Raw genomic sequence first — 15,519 nt, 5'->3', positions numbered from 1 at the left:
TTCCTATATTAACCAGAGATGCAAAGTTCGACTCAGATGCACTCCTTTAGCAGTTCGGGCAATTTTTGAGTGGTGATATTTCACGATCTGTTTAGAGATTTTGGATGAAACTTCACATTCTTGTTCTACGATGTCAAGACTACATGTCGGTCAATTTTTATGAATTTTGGAGATGTTTTCCTATGTTAACCAGAGATGCAAAGTTGGACTCAGATGCACTCCTTTAGCAGTTCGGACAATTTTTGATGAAAATTGACCGACATCTAGTCTTAACATCGTAGAACAAGACTGTGAAGTTTTATTTAAAATCTCTAAACATATCGTGAGATATCATCTCTCAAAAATTGCCCGAACTGCTAAAGGAGTGCTTCTTAGTCCAATTTGCATCTCTGGTTAACATAAGAAAACATCTTCAAAATTCATAAAAATTGACCGACATGTAGTCTTGACATCGTAGAACAAGTCTGTGAAGTTTTATTAAAAATCTCTAAACAGATCGTGAGATATCATCTCTCAAAAATTACCCGAACTGCTAAAGGAGTGTTTATGAGTCCAAATCTGCATCTCTGGTTAACATAGGAAAATATCTTCAAAATTCATAAAAATTGACCGACATGTAGTCTTGACATCGTAGAATAAGACTGTGAAGTTTCATCCAAAATCTCTAAACAGATCGTGAGATATTATCACTCAAAAATTGCCTAGGCCATTTGAAAAAAGCAAAAAAAAAAAAAAAATTCGGACCGCAAATATTCTATGCGGTCCGAATTTTTAAATAAAAAAAAATTCGGGCCGGATATATTCTATACGGTCCAAATTTTTAATTCGGACCGCACAGAATATATGCGGTTTGGGTAAAAATAATTTTTTTCAAAAAACGTGGTTATTTATAATAAAATTATTTATTTTTTGGGTAAAAATAAAAATCTCGGGTTTAATGGCCCATTAAACACACCAAATACATATTTCATTTTAAATGAGAAAAGAAAATACAAATACATGAATAATGTGATCAAACTATGTAAGAAGAGAAAACAAATCGGACGATTAGCAGCATGATGTAATGGGAACAATTTGGGTATAATAGATTTTGCGTCCTTTCCATCAGCTTTAAAATATGTGTACACCAAAGTTCTAAATAGTGTTTATAGCGGTATAGCGGGGAGATAAAAAAAAAGCTTTAGCGAATAACGTAGCTACAACGAAAACTATCATAAATAGCGTTTTTTTTTATTTTAAAAATTATATTTTATATTTCTACTAATAGTAAACATGTCTCATCAAGAAAAAAAACACCAAATTAATTAAGAAGTTATAATATTCATATTGAACCAATACAAAGTTTAAATTGTCATTTAAAATATCCCTAATTAAAAAATTATCGATATATTTTATATTCAAAATATATCACTACCATATATTAATGCATGATACAAAATTTAATTGATATAGCAATATAGCCTGCACATGTTCCATTATATTGATATAGCTTGATAAAGTAAAAAAAAAATCCATCTAGACATTAAGGCCCATTAAAATTGCAAAATCATAAGCCCATGTAGCATAGTGGACCGCTATTGCCGCTACACGCTATAGCAGACCGCTATAGCGGTCGTAGCTCGATTAGTGCAGTTTTACCCCGTAGCTTAGCTTTCTAGGTCCAAAATCGCTATAGCTGCGCTATAGCTAGCTATTTAGAACACTGGTGTACACAAATATTTAAAACGAACACACATTGATATTGAAGCGGTGTGTATGAATTTTAAAGCATATTAAATGGACGCGGAACCCTTGAGTTCCGATGAGAGTCGGACCTAAATTATTCTTGATGTAACTTGCTGTGCAAATGATATTTTGATTATGTGAGATGATTTAATGTTAGTTTGTAATAATCTAGAAGTCAATAATACGATAATTTATCATAAAGCTTTGTTCATGAATTGGATGATTAATATCATTTTGTTGCCTTGAGTATTATTGAATTTATGGATCATTTCGAGTTCATGACTGAAATTGTGAAACTCCATAATATAGATGATATATACTCTTAAAAAGTCACTGACCAAGGTAATTAGCAGGAACACTAATTACCGCGATAAGGTTAGTATGTGGATTAAAAGATGGTTAAGTTTTACAAACCACCTGACACGAGATGTCATTTTAATCACATAGATACATGTTCTAGGAACATGGTATTTGACAGACCCCGAATAAAACATTAAATAGAATTGTGTTCGTGTCATTAATGTTTTCATTCAGTGTTAAGTTCTAAAGTATAAGGTATTCATCTTTCCTACTAAGAAATGTATATGTGTGATTGTTATCAAACGTTGTCGGTAAAATGCAGTTATAACGGTAGCTCTTCGGTATACATGGCTTAGCTGAGGTAGTGATGGTTTACCAAGAATACTATTTGTCCCTCGTATCTCTATACGAGCTATAGCATCACTGGGCCCCTTGATAGAGTAAGATTATCTGCTAGCGGTATAATTACAAGAGTAATTATATTTGATAATCTGCTCAAGATCAAGAAAAGATTCAGTTAGCAAGGATGACACACATCTACCTTGAAACTAATCTGATAGCTATGAGACAGAAGAACAGACACAAGTAAATTGTTTACTGGATCGTGATATTGTACTGTACAGCATCATCTGTGTAATTGGATGGTCATGATGTGTTGCCAGATGCCGCTCATGATTATAGAAGTTAAAACAGTTTTAACTCTGTTTACCAACATAACACAGATCCTATTGGGTCACACCATATAGGAGTTAATCGGAGAATCTTATTGTGATTGATTATAAATTGGTTATGATCAATAGTAAGATGGTTATAATTAATTATACGTGTTATAATTAAATTATAAATGTTATGTAAAAATAACAAGCAAAAATATTGGTTAATTTATAAATGTGTGTGGCACGTTGTATAAAAGTTAACCGGTTAATTTATAAATGTGCAGGACACATTGTATAAATTACCGAAACAACAACCGCAAGAAAAATATATATAATTGTTCAGAATAATTATACGAATATTATTTGTATTCAGGCCGAGGGCATTCGGGTCTTTTCAGATTCGTGCTTATCCGCATGACATGTCATCGATCCTATCCAGATGACACGTCATCGATCTTATCCACATGACATGTCATCCTTATCCATTCAATGGCATATCTTGTAAATAGGCCGAACTTGGAGGGCATTTTGGTCTTTTGGCAACCGACCCTAAACCCTATAAATAGGGGTGGAGGGTAAAGAGAAATTTGCTAATTCACTCATACCGTTTCGTGTCGAAACGGATCGGTATTTTCTCTCTTTCTCGGTTTCTCTCCCAAATAGTGTTTCGGTTGAGAAAAGAAAGTTATACGTAGTTGACGTATAATCTTGCGAGTTGTTGTGAGGTATATTTACGGGATCGATGAATAGTGTTTTATCGAATTTCGCGGTATGTTAGTTTTGCATATTGATGAAACTGAGCAACTGAAAATTCGTGTTTACGGGTTTTCGTCTTTTTCCTCGTGAATAGTGTTTTTGCAGAATTCCGCGGTTTACGGTATTTCTGGCAGAAGAAATAAACCGCTCTCCGGTTAGTCCTGGTGGATAACCGATAGAGGTATCACACGTGTGATACTCCGAGTCGATTCCTTCCCTGGTGAGGCTCTACTCGCTCGGTCTGCATTCCAACTGTGATTTGGAAACAAGGTATAAATATGCTATATTAATCTATTTAATTGGTAAGTAGATTAAAGTTTTAGAAATCAATCATGGAGTAGATCTGTAAAATGATTAAATTGGGTTTTGATGCCAAAGGAATACTGAAGGTGGACCGCCTTGGAAAGTTTCCTGACATACCCCGTTTAATCCTGATCTTAAGTTGGCCGTAGAAATTTTTATTCTACGGTCATTCTGCAACTTAAGCCTAAACGGGTTTTGGTTACAGCACCGTAAAACGCAACATTTAATCCTTCTATTTTGGTTGATGTGATGATACCATGAGATAGAGGATAATCATACGAGCCTGTGGATATGTGGCATGAACGATTTGAATTTACGGTTCAAAAGATATGATCATTTAAGTGAAGAGGTAAGAATATTAACCAAGTCAAAGACGGGTAAAATCTTGGTCAAACACGTTTTTGACCAAAGGTGAGGTGGCATGTGGTTGAATGGTCAACCACATGTGAGGGATGAGGTTGCTTGTAAAGGAAGTAATGGATGGATATATTCTTAAATAGACCAATGGTCCAACGAACCATTAAATGAGGAAATTATCAAATAAGCATTCTTGATTTATCATGAGATTAGATATTTACAAGGGCATTTGTGTAATTCATGAATTCTATTTAAGAAGGGTATCCCTCCATTCTACACACACAATTCATTTGGCAAGATCTAAGTTCTAGAAACTTCCTCTCCCTTCTTCTCTTTCCCTTCCATTGATCAAGCAAGCTAAGGAGCAACGAAGGGGCGACAACACGCCACCCCCTCCCTAGCCGATCCACCATAAGGGATCGTCAGCTGCCTTTCCTCCACTTGCCGCCGACGTTCGCCACTTCAAAGTTGAGCTCACCTCGGGTCTTGTGCCACTGCCTCCTTCCGTTCGATCAGATCCGCCGCCAATCTGGACCCACACCGAGCTCAATCTTGCTCTGCCTCCCACTGCCACACCTCTCTCTCTCTCCTCTCCTTGTGTAGAGGTTAAGATCGATTTCTCTCTCTCTTCTTCTTGCTCGAGATTGATCTAGATCCGTTCGATCGAGATCTTGATCTCTCCTTACATCCTCGATTCGAGTTGAGATTTAGATCATCAAGAAGCGTGCAAGATTGTGTTGATGTGCTGCGCGAATATTATTCAAAGGCACGAGGATCTGATCGACTAGTATTGATCTCCTCCTGTTCTTGACAACACCTTGGTGTGCGAAGCTTGAGGTTTTCTGTTTTGGAAACTTCATCAAGGGATACTAAGGCGCAGGCAACCGTTTCACGCTCCACTTGATTAGAGAGGTATGACTCGTAACACTCTGCTAGATCATGTGTGTAGCATGATCCATAAACTGTGTGTGATTGATTGCTTGTGTATAGTAAGATTTGGTCTAGATCGCTATGTAAATTTTTTAAATATACCTGCCAACCTAGACCGAAACCCAACATCTCGGACTTAGCGATTAACATATCACATGCATACACACAATCCGTCATCTCATAACCCAAGATGCTACATTGGTATGCCTCAATTGCAGCTGCAACTGAAAACTTTGTATGCACTCTCAGTACTCCTAATTGCATTATTCTCCATTATAGCACAATATTGAGGTGTCTCCTCCCTCTTATATACCAAATAATTCTCATGAAATTCAGACATGTCATTTCTCTTTATAGTCTTGTTTGTCATCCTAGGTGATAGAACTCTATCAGAGGGAGGTGTGTGACCAACAGTTGGAGCTTGGGTGGAGGATTGTACTTGTGCTTGAGTAGAGATCGGATCAAATGCTTGTGTATTAAGAAAATCTTCATCGAAATCAATATGATTTAAACCTCCTAGAGCAGCTTATAGTGGAACTAGGAAAGTCATAATCAAATTGATTCTCACGATTTTCATAGTAATTACTTCCACGACGACGCAAGCCATTTGCAATACATCATGAAATTTTTGGTACGAATGGCTAAATTAATCAAAACGGAATATATAACCTATAAAGAATGCATGTTTTAAATATGTAAATTAATTAAAACCTCATATCGAAGTATAAGTCGTGTAAGTCATCATAGTATGGAAAAGATTTGTTATACCACATTTTAGTCTCATTATCTGTTTGCAAAATAGGTGCCCACACTTCTTCGGTAGCAACAGCCATTTTCTTCGTAGGGTCCCATCTGAATCCACTTTGATCTCTCAATCGTTATATAGTTTTTTATTGTTTTTTAAGAGTGTGTTTTTGCTCTTTAAGATGCTTCACCAAGCATTTTGAATCTATAAATTTTGCCTTGAATCTATGCACCATTTCATTCCATGCAACCTTACTCTATGCATTTTGTTGACATGTACCGGGTCTATTAAATTCAACAAGCAATTCCACTAGGAATGCCTTTTGCAACTCATTCCAAGCTGCCCTATTGTTGGCCTCATTTTCATTGCCTGCATGTCAAAAGAAAATTTTGTTATCCAAACTATAGAAGATTTTGTTTTCATGTTTACCATAATTACAGTGAAATATTGCAATGTAACACTGGAAATTGATCTCAAACTTAAACATAGCTCCTTATACGAGTACACAATATTCTTAATACAAAATGAGAATGGTATAATCAAGCTTTACTGGTATTACACATATGTATTCACATTGGTACCTAGAACTTATAGAAGAGACCGACTCAACATGGCATAATAAAAATAGAATAATTAAATATAAAATCTAATAATATTAATCAAAAGAAAGCAATTTGTCAATTGTAAGATATATAAAAATAAAAACCTTACGCTGTGCTTTCAGTAACAAAGAAGACATTTTATCAAACACCTATTGTGCACATTACAATACAAAGCATAATACACATCTAAATCAATACTTGATATATTTCATGCATTTATTTCAAAAAATTATGTCTTGCATGCCTTGCATAGATAAGTCAAATGGATTAATCATCACTTTGAACATAGTAGCATCAATCATCACTTATGAACTTATCTAATAGAACTTAGAAGACAAATCAACAAATTCAAAGTAAAAAAACAGGCTCAGTGTAGATAAGTCCTTTTAGTTATTGCATCTCCAGTAATTTAATAAATGAAATAGTAAGATTTTGTTCGTTTACCTTATCCAATTATGGTTCTTCGTCTTTCTCCAGCAAAATGTGTTATCTTTTCCAACTCCTTTCGTCTTTTATCGCGCTAAGCTCTTATTTGCTTTTTCCTCGTGTTCTCACGCTGCTAATTTTTTCTCGCTGAAACAATTGAGATAAGAGACAGATAAAGAGAGAAAGGAGAGAGCGAGACAAAACGATGGTGGAAAAAAAATTCACTATGACTTAACAATTTTTTTCCGTGATTTTAAGCTACGGAGAATGATATTGGGAACATACGATAGGAACTTGAGGGGACATTTTGGGCCTTCCGAATAGCTGTCGGGGAAAAAAATAGAAAAAACCCAAAATCCAATTAAAATCCATAGAAATAACGACAGCTGAATAGGTCCTAAGTGTTTAATTGCTCATTAAGCACATCAAATACATATTTCATTTTAAATGAGGAGAGAAAACACAAATACATGAATGATGTGATCAAACTATGTAAGAAGAGAAAACAAATCAGATGATTTACAACGTGATGTAATGAGAATAGTTTGGGTCTACTGAATTTCACGTTCATTCCATCCGCTTTAAGATATGTGTATACAAATATTTAAAATGAACACACATAAGTGGTGTTTATGAATTTTAAAGTATATCAGATGGATGCGTAATTCTTGAGTTCTAATGGGAGTCGGACTCAAATTATTCCCGATGTAATGATGTTTATAAATAAAGAGCTTAAGAATTTAACTATTCTCATATATTTTAAATTTTATTGTTTATGCTTGATTTTTTGAACAACAACATTTCAAATCCAATGACAATGTAGTATCTAATTCACATCTCTATATAGAAACATAGATGGGCCTTCAACATGCATGTTACAATCATGAGAGTAAACCCTATCGCCAGCAGTCATATTTCAATGTTTTATAGGAAAATGCCTAACAAAGATTAAAAATTGATAAGAAAAATGCAATACTTATTTTTATACCTCTCTCTCTCTCGATATACCACGTAACTCTCTTTCCCCGTAAAGATAAACTAGAGGCGTGGTTGCGGCTTTGCCGCAAAATGTTTTTTTTAATGTATATTGGCATATACAGGAGACATTTTTTAATCTATCTACTTCTTTATGATGAGGAAGTGTGAATATTTAAATATTTGAAAAATATTTATACATAAATGCCATCACATCTAACATTATCTTAATAGCCTACTAATAATATTAGCCTAGTGAAAATATATACATCAGACAAATCTAATGCTCTCAAATGGTATTAAATGTAGTGTCAGAGCATCACATTGTGAATTTTGAAAAATGTATTATATGTACATCTAACAGCTTCACCATCAGATCATATAAATTGGGGAAGGAACTGTTCAATCTGACAACACCAATTGAGGGATCATTTGTTCCATATAGTAGGTTGCATTTGTTTGATATAAAATGAGATCAATAAGTATGATAAAAATACAGCCATATATCTTTCATTTTATGTGTTGATCGTGTAAAAGTTTGTTATCAGGAAAAAATCAAAAGGAAAAATTACTAAGCATTTCAAGTGAATGCTAATAATTAAGATAACAGTTTCATGATATTTGTATATAAAAAGACAAAGGTTTAAATTGGCAACCTTGAGAGTAATTTCTAAAGCAAGAAAAGTACAAATATGGAAAAACTATAGATGTGTTGTGTGCCTTATAGAACAATTGTGCATATTCTATCATATACTATTGTAGAAGGTATATAATGAATGGTGGAACTCGAATTGAATTTTATCATTTCTCATGAATATGATGTGTATGATGTATGATTTTACATTTCAACTGTCTAATTTTAAAGTTGTGCTATTTCTCATGATTGTGAAGATGATGAAGTTAACCTACTGTGAAGATGATGAAGTTAATCTACTGTGAATGGTTCCTGTCCTTCGTAATTTATAAATATCTTTGAAAATAAAAACATAAGATTAAGTTATGAGATTACAATGCAAGGTACCTAATAACATGGTAATAAATAGAACCTACCCCTTCAAGCAGTAATGGTAGAATACATAGAGATACATTTGCCATCGGCAGTATCAAAATATAATAACTTTTTGAGTGGATCATATTTTCCTGATATTGCCTTTACCCTCCTATTTTATTCACATATAATTTCTTTTTTTTTGAAACATTGTCAGTGACTAACAAGTGATATTCACAAATAATTTCAGAAGAAGAAAATGAAGTGTAATTATATTAGAATAATAATAAGGGAAGAGAGAATAGATAAGGGTACCTGACCGAGAATGTCACTTAGGATAGCACACACGGCACGATGCTCCATCTTTACAGCAAGTAATAATCTCTCCAACAAAAAATCTGCCAGATGTAACTTTTTCAAACCCTATCATTATCATATCAAACTTTTTATATCAACTCAATTGAAAACATACAGATATCAACAAAAATTGTTGGTACAGAAGCCACAGATGTTGTCCCCAAATAGTTTATGATGCAAAGTTCAGCATAGAAAATAATCAAAGGATTAATTGATTGTGTGTAGTATTTATGAATGTTCATACTTTTGGGAAAAAGAAAACCAAAATAAATAAAGAGGTAAAATGATAAACCAGCCTGAAACTCACACATGTTCTTTCTGACAACAGTAATTGAATCGAAATCAGCAAGAGATGTTTCCCCAGGCTTTCATCCCTCCAATAGCTCAACCTCATCCAAAACTTGAAAAACACACAACAATAACCAAAATAAAGAGAAAGTGATCTGTATGAATGCTAGTGAAATTGAATTGTCATGGACTGCTTATAACAATGTCGATAAAAAGGAAAAGAGAAGAATAATACCTTAATTTCTGTTAATTATCAAGAAGAAACAGAAACTTATTTTCAAAATGTTATCCATATGTGCATGCATAAACTATATTGAATTTGAAACTGAAAAATACAAAAAAGAAAAGAACAGAAAAATATTAGTAAATGAGAAATGACTAATGCCAACTTAATTAGCATCACAAATTGATTTATAATACAGTTTAAGAATGAAAATTGTTCAAATAACATCAAAACACAGTTTAGAACCTGTGGCAGCAAGTATCAGTAAAGGTTAACATAAATGAGAGAGAATCTTATGATTGTTGAGGTAAATCCTAAACTCTAAGCAGTACATGCAATGAGGAAAAATCCTAAACCTTTTTCTGTAGCAATCTTTGCAACAGCGAGAAATTTACCTTATTAACAGTGGAGGTGGCCTTCTTCGTTTGAAGGATGCGCTTTCCAATTACAACAGAGGTTTTAATAAATTCTTGTATAGTTGTTGCTCTGGGGTTTTTCCCTAGCTTCACCTGCGGAATCTACATGGGGGCGGGGGAGGGGGGGGGTAGACATTGCATAAAATTAGAAAATCACACAAATTTTTCAAGTGTGTAACAGGAAAACTTCATGTAAAATAAGTTGAACTGATGGAAAAGGAAAATGAAAGGTAGTATAGAAGAAAATTTGCAATTTGAAATATCTATGAAGTGCAAAGTACTAATAAAGAAACTGCGAAGAATATCAGAAAATCAATAATGAAATTAAAATAGAGTAATATTTATGATTTGTTGATAAAATGAAATATAAAAAATACAATGCAAATGAACAACAGAAATTCTTCAAAATTTATTAATAGAACACAATGTTTAAGTATTATGTTTGTTGACTCCTTTTCAAATGAGGTGTTCCCAGTCAATGCAGAATTCTTCTAAGTTTCAACATATAACATATGTTTGTTCTTTTGTAGCTGGCCTACGTAGGTACAATTTAATTAATGGCTTGAGTTTCAGCTCTCTGATAAAAGAAATTCGAAGACAAATTACAAATGAATAATTCCAGATAAATTGTAAACTAACAATATTCACTACAGTAATTCATGTCATTTATATGAGTTCCAGTCAAGCCTTTTCAGCTTTTCTATCGTGAATATCTGCAATAACTTTCACTTCCCAACACTCTCACCTGATATTCTTCCCATCAAATTGAGAAAGTGGGAAAATAATTTTAATAGTTGCCTTTTTAAGAAGAGAAATATGAGAAGAAAGCAAAACCCAATAAGATTTAAAAAAAAAAAATCAAATTATCTCAATTTGCTTGAGAGCTTTTGATATAATTGAAAGTTTTGAAGCTTAGATAGCAAGGAATAAAACAAAAAATTTATTTGACTCAAAACAAACGATCTAGTTATTGTAAGTGCAAAAAACAATCTTAATTAGCCTAATCAAGAATGGAATAACATAATACCTTGGATTTGATCTCCAAATCAAATCAAGAAGAGTTGTCTTGCTTAGCAACTTCTTATTCCCTTCCTCCTTCAATGGTGGTTGTGCTTTAGCCCCTCAAATGACGAGCCTCATTAGGTATCCACCGAGAGATTAAAGAAATACTTGTATCTCTAAGGCTAGTAAGAGATTAACAAGTAGAACCTTAATCATAGTTTAATCATCTTCTTAATTTCTGAAAACTTGTTAGAAGATTTATAGATCTCAACACATGAGAAAAATTGGAAGAGAGGAGAAAAGAGCAAATTTCGGCCAAGATATTTTTCACAGCATTTCTGACCTTTCGGTACTAAAATTCTTATATCTTTTTCTAGGTAACTCCAAACGACTTGAAATCTTCACCATTGGATTCTAGACTCCAAGGGCTACATATTACATAGGCCATACGTCCAGAATGATTAGTATTTTCCCTTTCAAATTCCAATTCAAAGTTACCTAAAAAATCTGTCCAGAAATTTCTTTCCTCTTTAATGAGATTGATTAGATTTAATGATATATTTAAATATTCCTTAAATCATGCCATTACTAATCAATTCTTCCTAGCATATATTTGGGCTTTGAGCTTAAATATATTAATCATATTAATATTTAATTAAGTCCACAATCTCATACATTAAAAGAGGCCAACATATAAATTAATATTCCATGTTAATTTATATGCATATCTCATGTGTCAAAAGCTATTTCAAATATGTCACACATACTTTAAATATTACTAGGATTATTTTATAACATCTCCATGTCATAAAATTGTTAATATATTAATAACATATAATTTGTACAAATTAATTATAACTTCTTATAATTAACATAGCACATATTATATACATATCATATATGCTTTATTAATATATTTTCTTTTAATCTTTCATATGGTGTGACCCTATGGGATCCCATCATTATGGCAATAGAATTAAACATTTTTAATTCCATAAATCAATGATACAACTAGCCATGGTATATTGATTACCCAAATGACGTGGATGAAAAAAACACAATGCAAAATCACAATCCCTGTAACATTAAAAATGTTGTTGTGTCAATTCCTTGCCACATGATATCTAAATAATCGTAAGGTAGGAATGTGTCATCCTTACCAATTATTCTTTCTTGATTTCCTGAAGTTTAATTATGATATGATTATCATATAATCATATTGCATGCACATAATATAAACTTTATCATGGGGCCCAGAGATATCATCACTTATATTAACATATAAGGGACAATGGTTTCTTGATACGTATCGTTCTTCCGCATAAGTTATATGCACTGCAGTAACTGCCTTTATAACTCCTAGTTAAAGAGAGCGTTGGACAGTACCAACAATACACATCCTTTATGTAAGAAAAATAAATATCTCAACCAAAGAATTCTAGACACAATGAAATATCAATGACACAAAATACAATCCATATGATATTTCATTCTTGGGTCTGTCTAGTGCCATACATCTCCATGTATGCACATGTGTGATTAGATCGATAACTCCTTATCGTATAACCTATAGAACATGGCCATCATCTAATCACCACACTTATCTTATATGGTCAACCAGTGTACCTTTGCTGATTGCCAAGATAAGGAACATTTAAGAGTAAACAAATTTATTCATTGTGAAGTTCTACAATTTAAGTCATCAACTCAAATGATCCACTAATATGAATACTCAAGGTACAAAATGATAAAATCATTCACTAATAAACTAAACATATCATAGATATGATCTGGGTCTAGGACACCAACACTAACAATAATTCTGCATAGAAATTAACTTGACACCATACAGAGGATTGATATCACATTTTATTTTAACTAAAATACAAGAAGATCAATAACAAAATTCAAGTAAAAGAAGCAACTAAAAAGGAAGAGAGAAGAAACAAACCCAACAACATTGCACCTGCCTTCGTGATTTGTTTGAGAAATCAATCCCATCAACCTCACATTGCCACCTCCATAAACCAAATTAATCCCTTGCCTTCACCTACATAAATTCATTCCAATCAAACCAAATGAAATCTTAAAAAAAAATCCAATTCTTGAATGGATTTTCAAAAACCCAAAATAATAAGCACACACCATTTGTTGTCCATGTTCGAGAGCAGCATCGCTGAATACCTTGTGAGTAGGGTAGCAACTGACCCTGTTACTGTCGGAGAAGTTGGATGCCAATCGCATCTCCTCCCCCACTCACCAATTCCTCTCCATTCGTCATGTGTTGTGATGTGCTCCTCCCCAGGTACAGGTTGAAGACTCCGCCCCATGGTCATTTCTTATGCTGAAAAAAAACAAAATTAATTTAAATTGACTCTGACTCTCAGCTCCTTATCTGAAAATATGGAGTCATGGAGATTTGTAAAATGTTCACAATGCTATACGAACAAAATTTTAAGTGGAAAATAATGGGCAGCGTGAAAACCTCAAAATCTCCAGAAATCTCATCATTGATGTGTGAAGGTCTTAAACCTAAAATTTTATAGATGTGTTGTATAACTTAGAAGCTGAGAAAAGAAAGAGATTGAATGTTGAAGATGTGATAATTTCTAAAAGCTATGCTTTGTGAAGGTTATAAGCCTTAAAGATGGCTAATGTTGTTATCTGTTTTACTGTATTCTTGATGAGATGTGATTTGCAAAATGGACTGTGTAAGAGTGAAAATGACACTACTTTGTAACCACACAGACTTATTATTGACCCAAAATTTCAGAACTTGTGCTGTTGTTAATCTACTTGAACATCGAATTTAAAAGACTAAAGTTAGATTTTAGATCAAGTGATTTTTTACCTATCTAAAAAATAGTAAAAATATTTCCAAAAATGTAAATTTTAGTAGATAGGTATATTTTCATATGGAGAACACGTTGAACTGTTCTGATCGACTATTAGAACATTGAAAACGAAAATAATAATTCGTACTATGGACCAATCTGAGCTATGCATTGTACCATAGCCTCACCTGATATGATAATACAAAACTCAGGTGAACAAAAGGTAGAATTGAATTAAGATAATATTTGTTGTTCCGATTGGCACATGGAGAAGATCATAATCTTATTGTTTTGATTAGGGTTTCATTAATGACTAATTGCGATAAAATCTTGAAAATGACACAATTAGTGGCTAATGGATGTCCAATTCAGACTAATTACTGAAGGATGTAACTAGTAAAAAAAGATTTATAATGATGTTATAAATGTACATACCTGCGGACGTAAGTAGGGCTAGGTCTATTGTAGTGGGGATTTGGGCTTTGTCGGCGACCAATGACCGGACCCCAGACGCAATCTATATCCCCTTGCAAAGTACACTCAAAGCGCATCTTGTCACCTGGCCCACCATGCAAATAGTCGCGCTCACCACAGCCATACTCTTTCACTTTCCTATCACCCTTTGAACACTGCGACAGCTCCGCTCCATTCATTCTTCCCTGTAAAAGTCTTAAATAAAATACACTCATACATAGCATGTTTTTTTAATATTTTTTTAAATTCAAAATCTATGAAAGTTACTGAGTACCATCGAATCCGCGAATAGCGTCAAGTGCATCTCTTCTATCTTCAAATTCAATAAATGCATATCCAGAAGGCCTTCTAGCGACCCACACACTTGAGTTTTACAAAGAGAAATGGAGAGAGAGAGAGAGAGAGAGGGGGGGGTGCTTCAGATTTCACTAAAATTACAAAAAAAAAAAAATGCAAATTGCAGTGCTCCTGTTCAGGTGAGGTACCAGAAAAATTTAAACAACTTATTCTGCAATTAAGTCAATAGTTTACCAAAGATTGAATCAGAAAGTACCAAATTGTAAGAAGATTTTTTTACTACTTTTTTTTTTGTTTAGTTACCTTCTGATAGGACCAAATTGACCAAAATCATCTTCTAAATGCTTCTGTTGAACTCTGTCATCCAAATTTCCAACCAAAACCTTTGACATCTTCTATCTATCTCTGGTAGGTAAAAAATTGCAACTATCAGACAATTTGAACAAAAATTAATAAGCTCTCTGTAGAAAAATCAAACAAACAAACAACCCGTAAAAAGAGAAATCCAGAGATTACAGGTTGTAGGGGTCCAAAGACTGAGAAGGGTGCTTTTTTGTTTTAGTTAGATATAGTATACAAACATAGATAGTTGTCTGGAGAGGGAGAGGAAGGGGGAATGGAAATCGACCTTTTTACCGGAGTCGTCTGGAGCGCGAGTGGGCTTGGATTAGAGAGACTTCTGGACTGGAGTTAGTCGGGAAGCTGATCGGCTGGCCTTTCCCGAATGTAGATGGGCCTGATGAAGACGCTGCTTCAGACGGCAGAGGTAATGATGCTGATTTAGGAGGCATTCATCGCGACCAGAACATAGAAGGTGACAGAATTGCCGGGTAAGTTGTACAAATCTTACCTACGGAAGGAAGCG

The 15,519-nt window shown here is 33.7% G+C and overlaps 1 protein-coding gene and 1 long non-coding RNA gene across 2 annotated transcripts; both read right to left on the bottom strand.

Moving 5' to 3' along the window:
- Positions 1–5,646: 5,646 nt before the first annotated feature.
- On the bottom strand, positions 5,647–9,439 carry LOC144551772 (uncharacterized). The gene is made up of 4 exons (XR_013510867.1): positions 9,428–9,439; positions 9,079–9,186; positions 6,819–6,947; positions 5,647–6,141 (listed from the first exon to the last, which is right to left on the bottom strand). It is a non-coding gene; the product is annotated as an uncharacterized LOC144551772 (long non-coding RNA).
- Positions 9,440–14,067: 4,628 nt separating this feature from the next.
- On the bottom strand, positions 14,068–15,046 carry LOC144551887 (serine/arginine-rich splicing factor RSZ21-like). Its single transcript, XM_078299986.1, has 3 exons — positions 14,958–15,046; positions 14,319–14,552; positions 14,068–14,071 (listed from the first exon to the last, which is right to left on the bottom strand). The coding sequence occupies exons 1-3, from the start codon at positions 15,044–15,046 to the stop codon at positions 14,068–14,070; spliced, it is 327 nt and encodes a 108-aa protein (XP_078156112.1).
- Positions 15,047–15,519: the final 473 nt, after the last annotated feature.

The sequence above is a fragment of the Carex rostrata genome, chromosome 3 (genome assembly GCF_964058835.1).
Source record: "Carex rostrata chromosome 3, lpCarRost1.2, whole genome shotgun sequence".
NCBI lineage: Eukaryota > Viridiplantae > Streptophyta > Magnoliopsida > Poales > Cyperaceae > Carex > Carex rostrata.
The sequence above is the reverse complement of the archived record's forward strand: the minus strand, read 5'-3'. Positions and strand labels throughout refer to the sequence as shown.

What these genes read in the sequence shown, in the direction of transcription:
- LOC144551887 (XM_078299986.1), bottom strand. Translation starts at nt 15,046, where the DNA reads ATGTCAAAGGTTTTGGTTGGAAATTTGGATGACAGAGTTCAACAGAAG. An exon ending in CAATTTGGTCCTATCAGAAG is followed by an intron (nt 14,553 to 14,957) that starts GTAACTAAACAA and finishes ATTTTATTTAAG; the next exon opens with ACTTTTACAGGGAAGAATGA.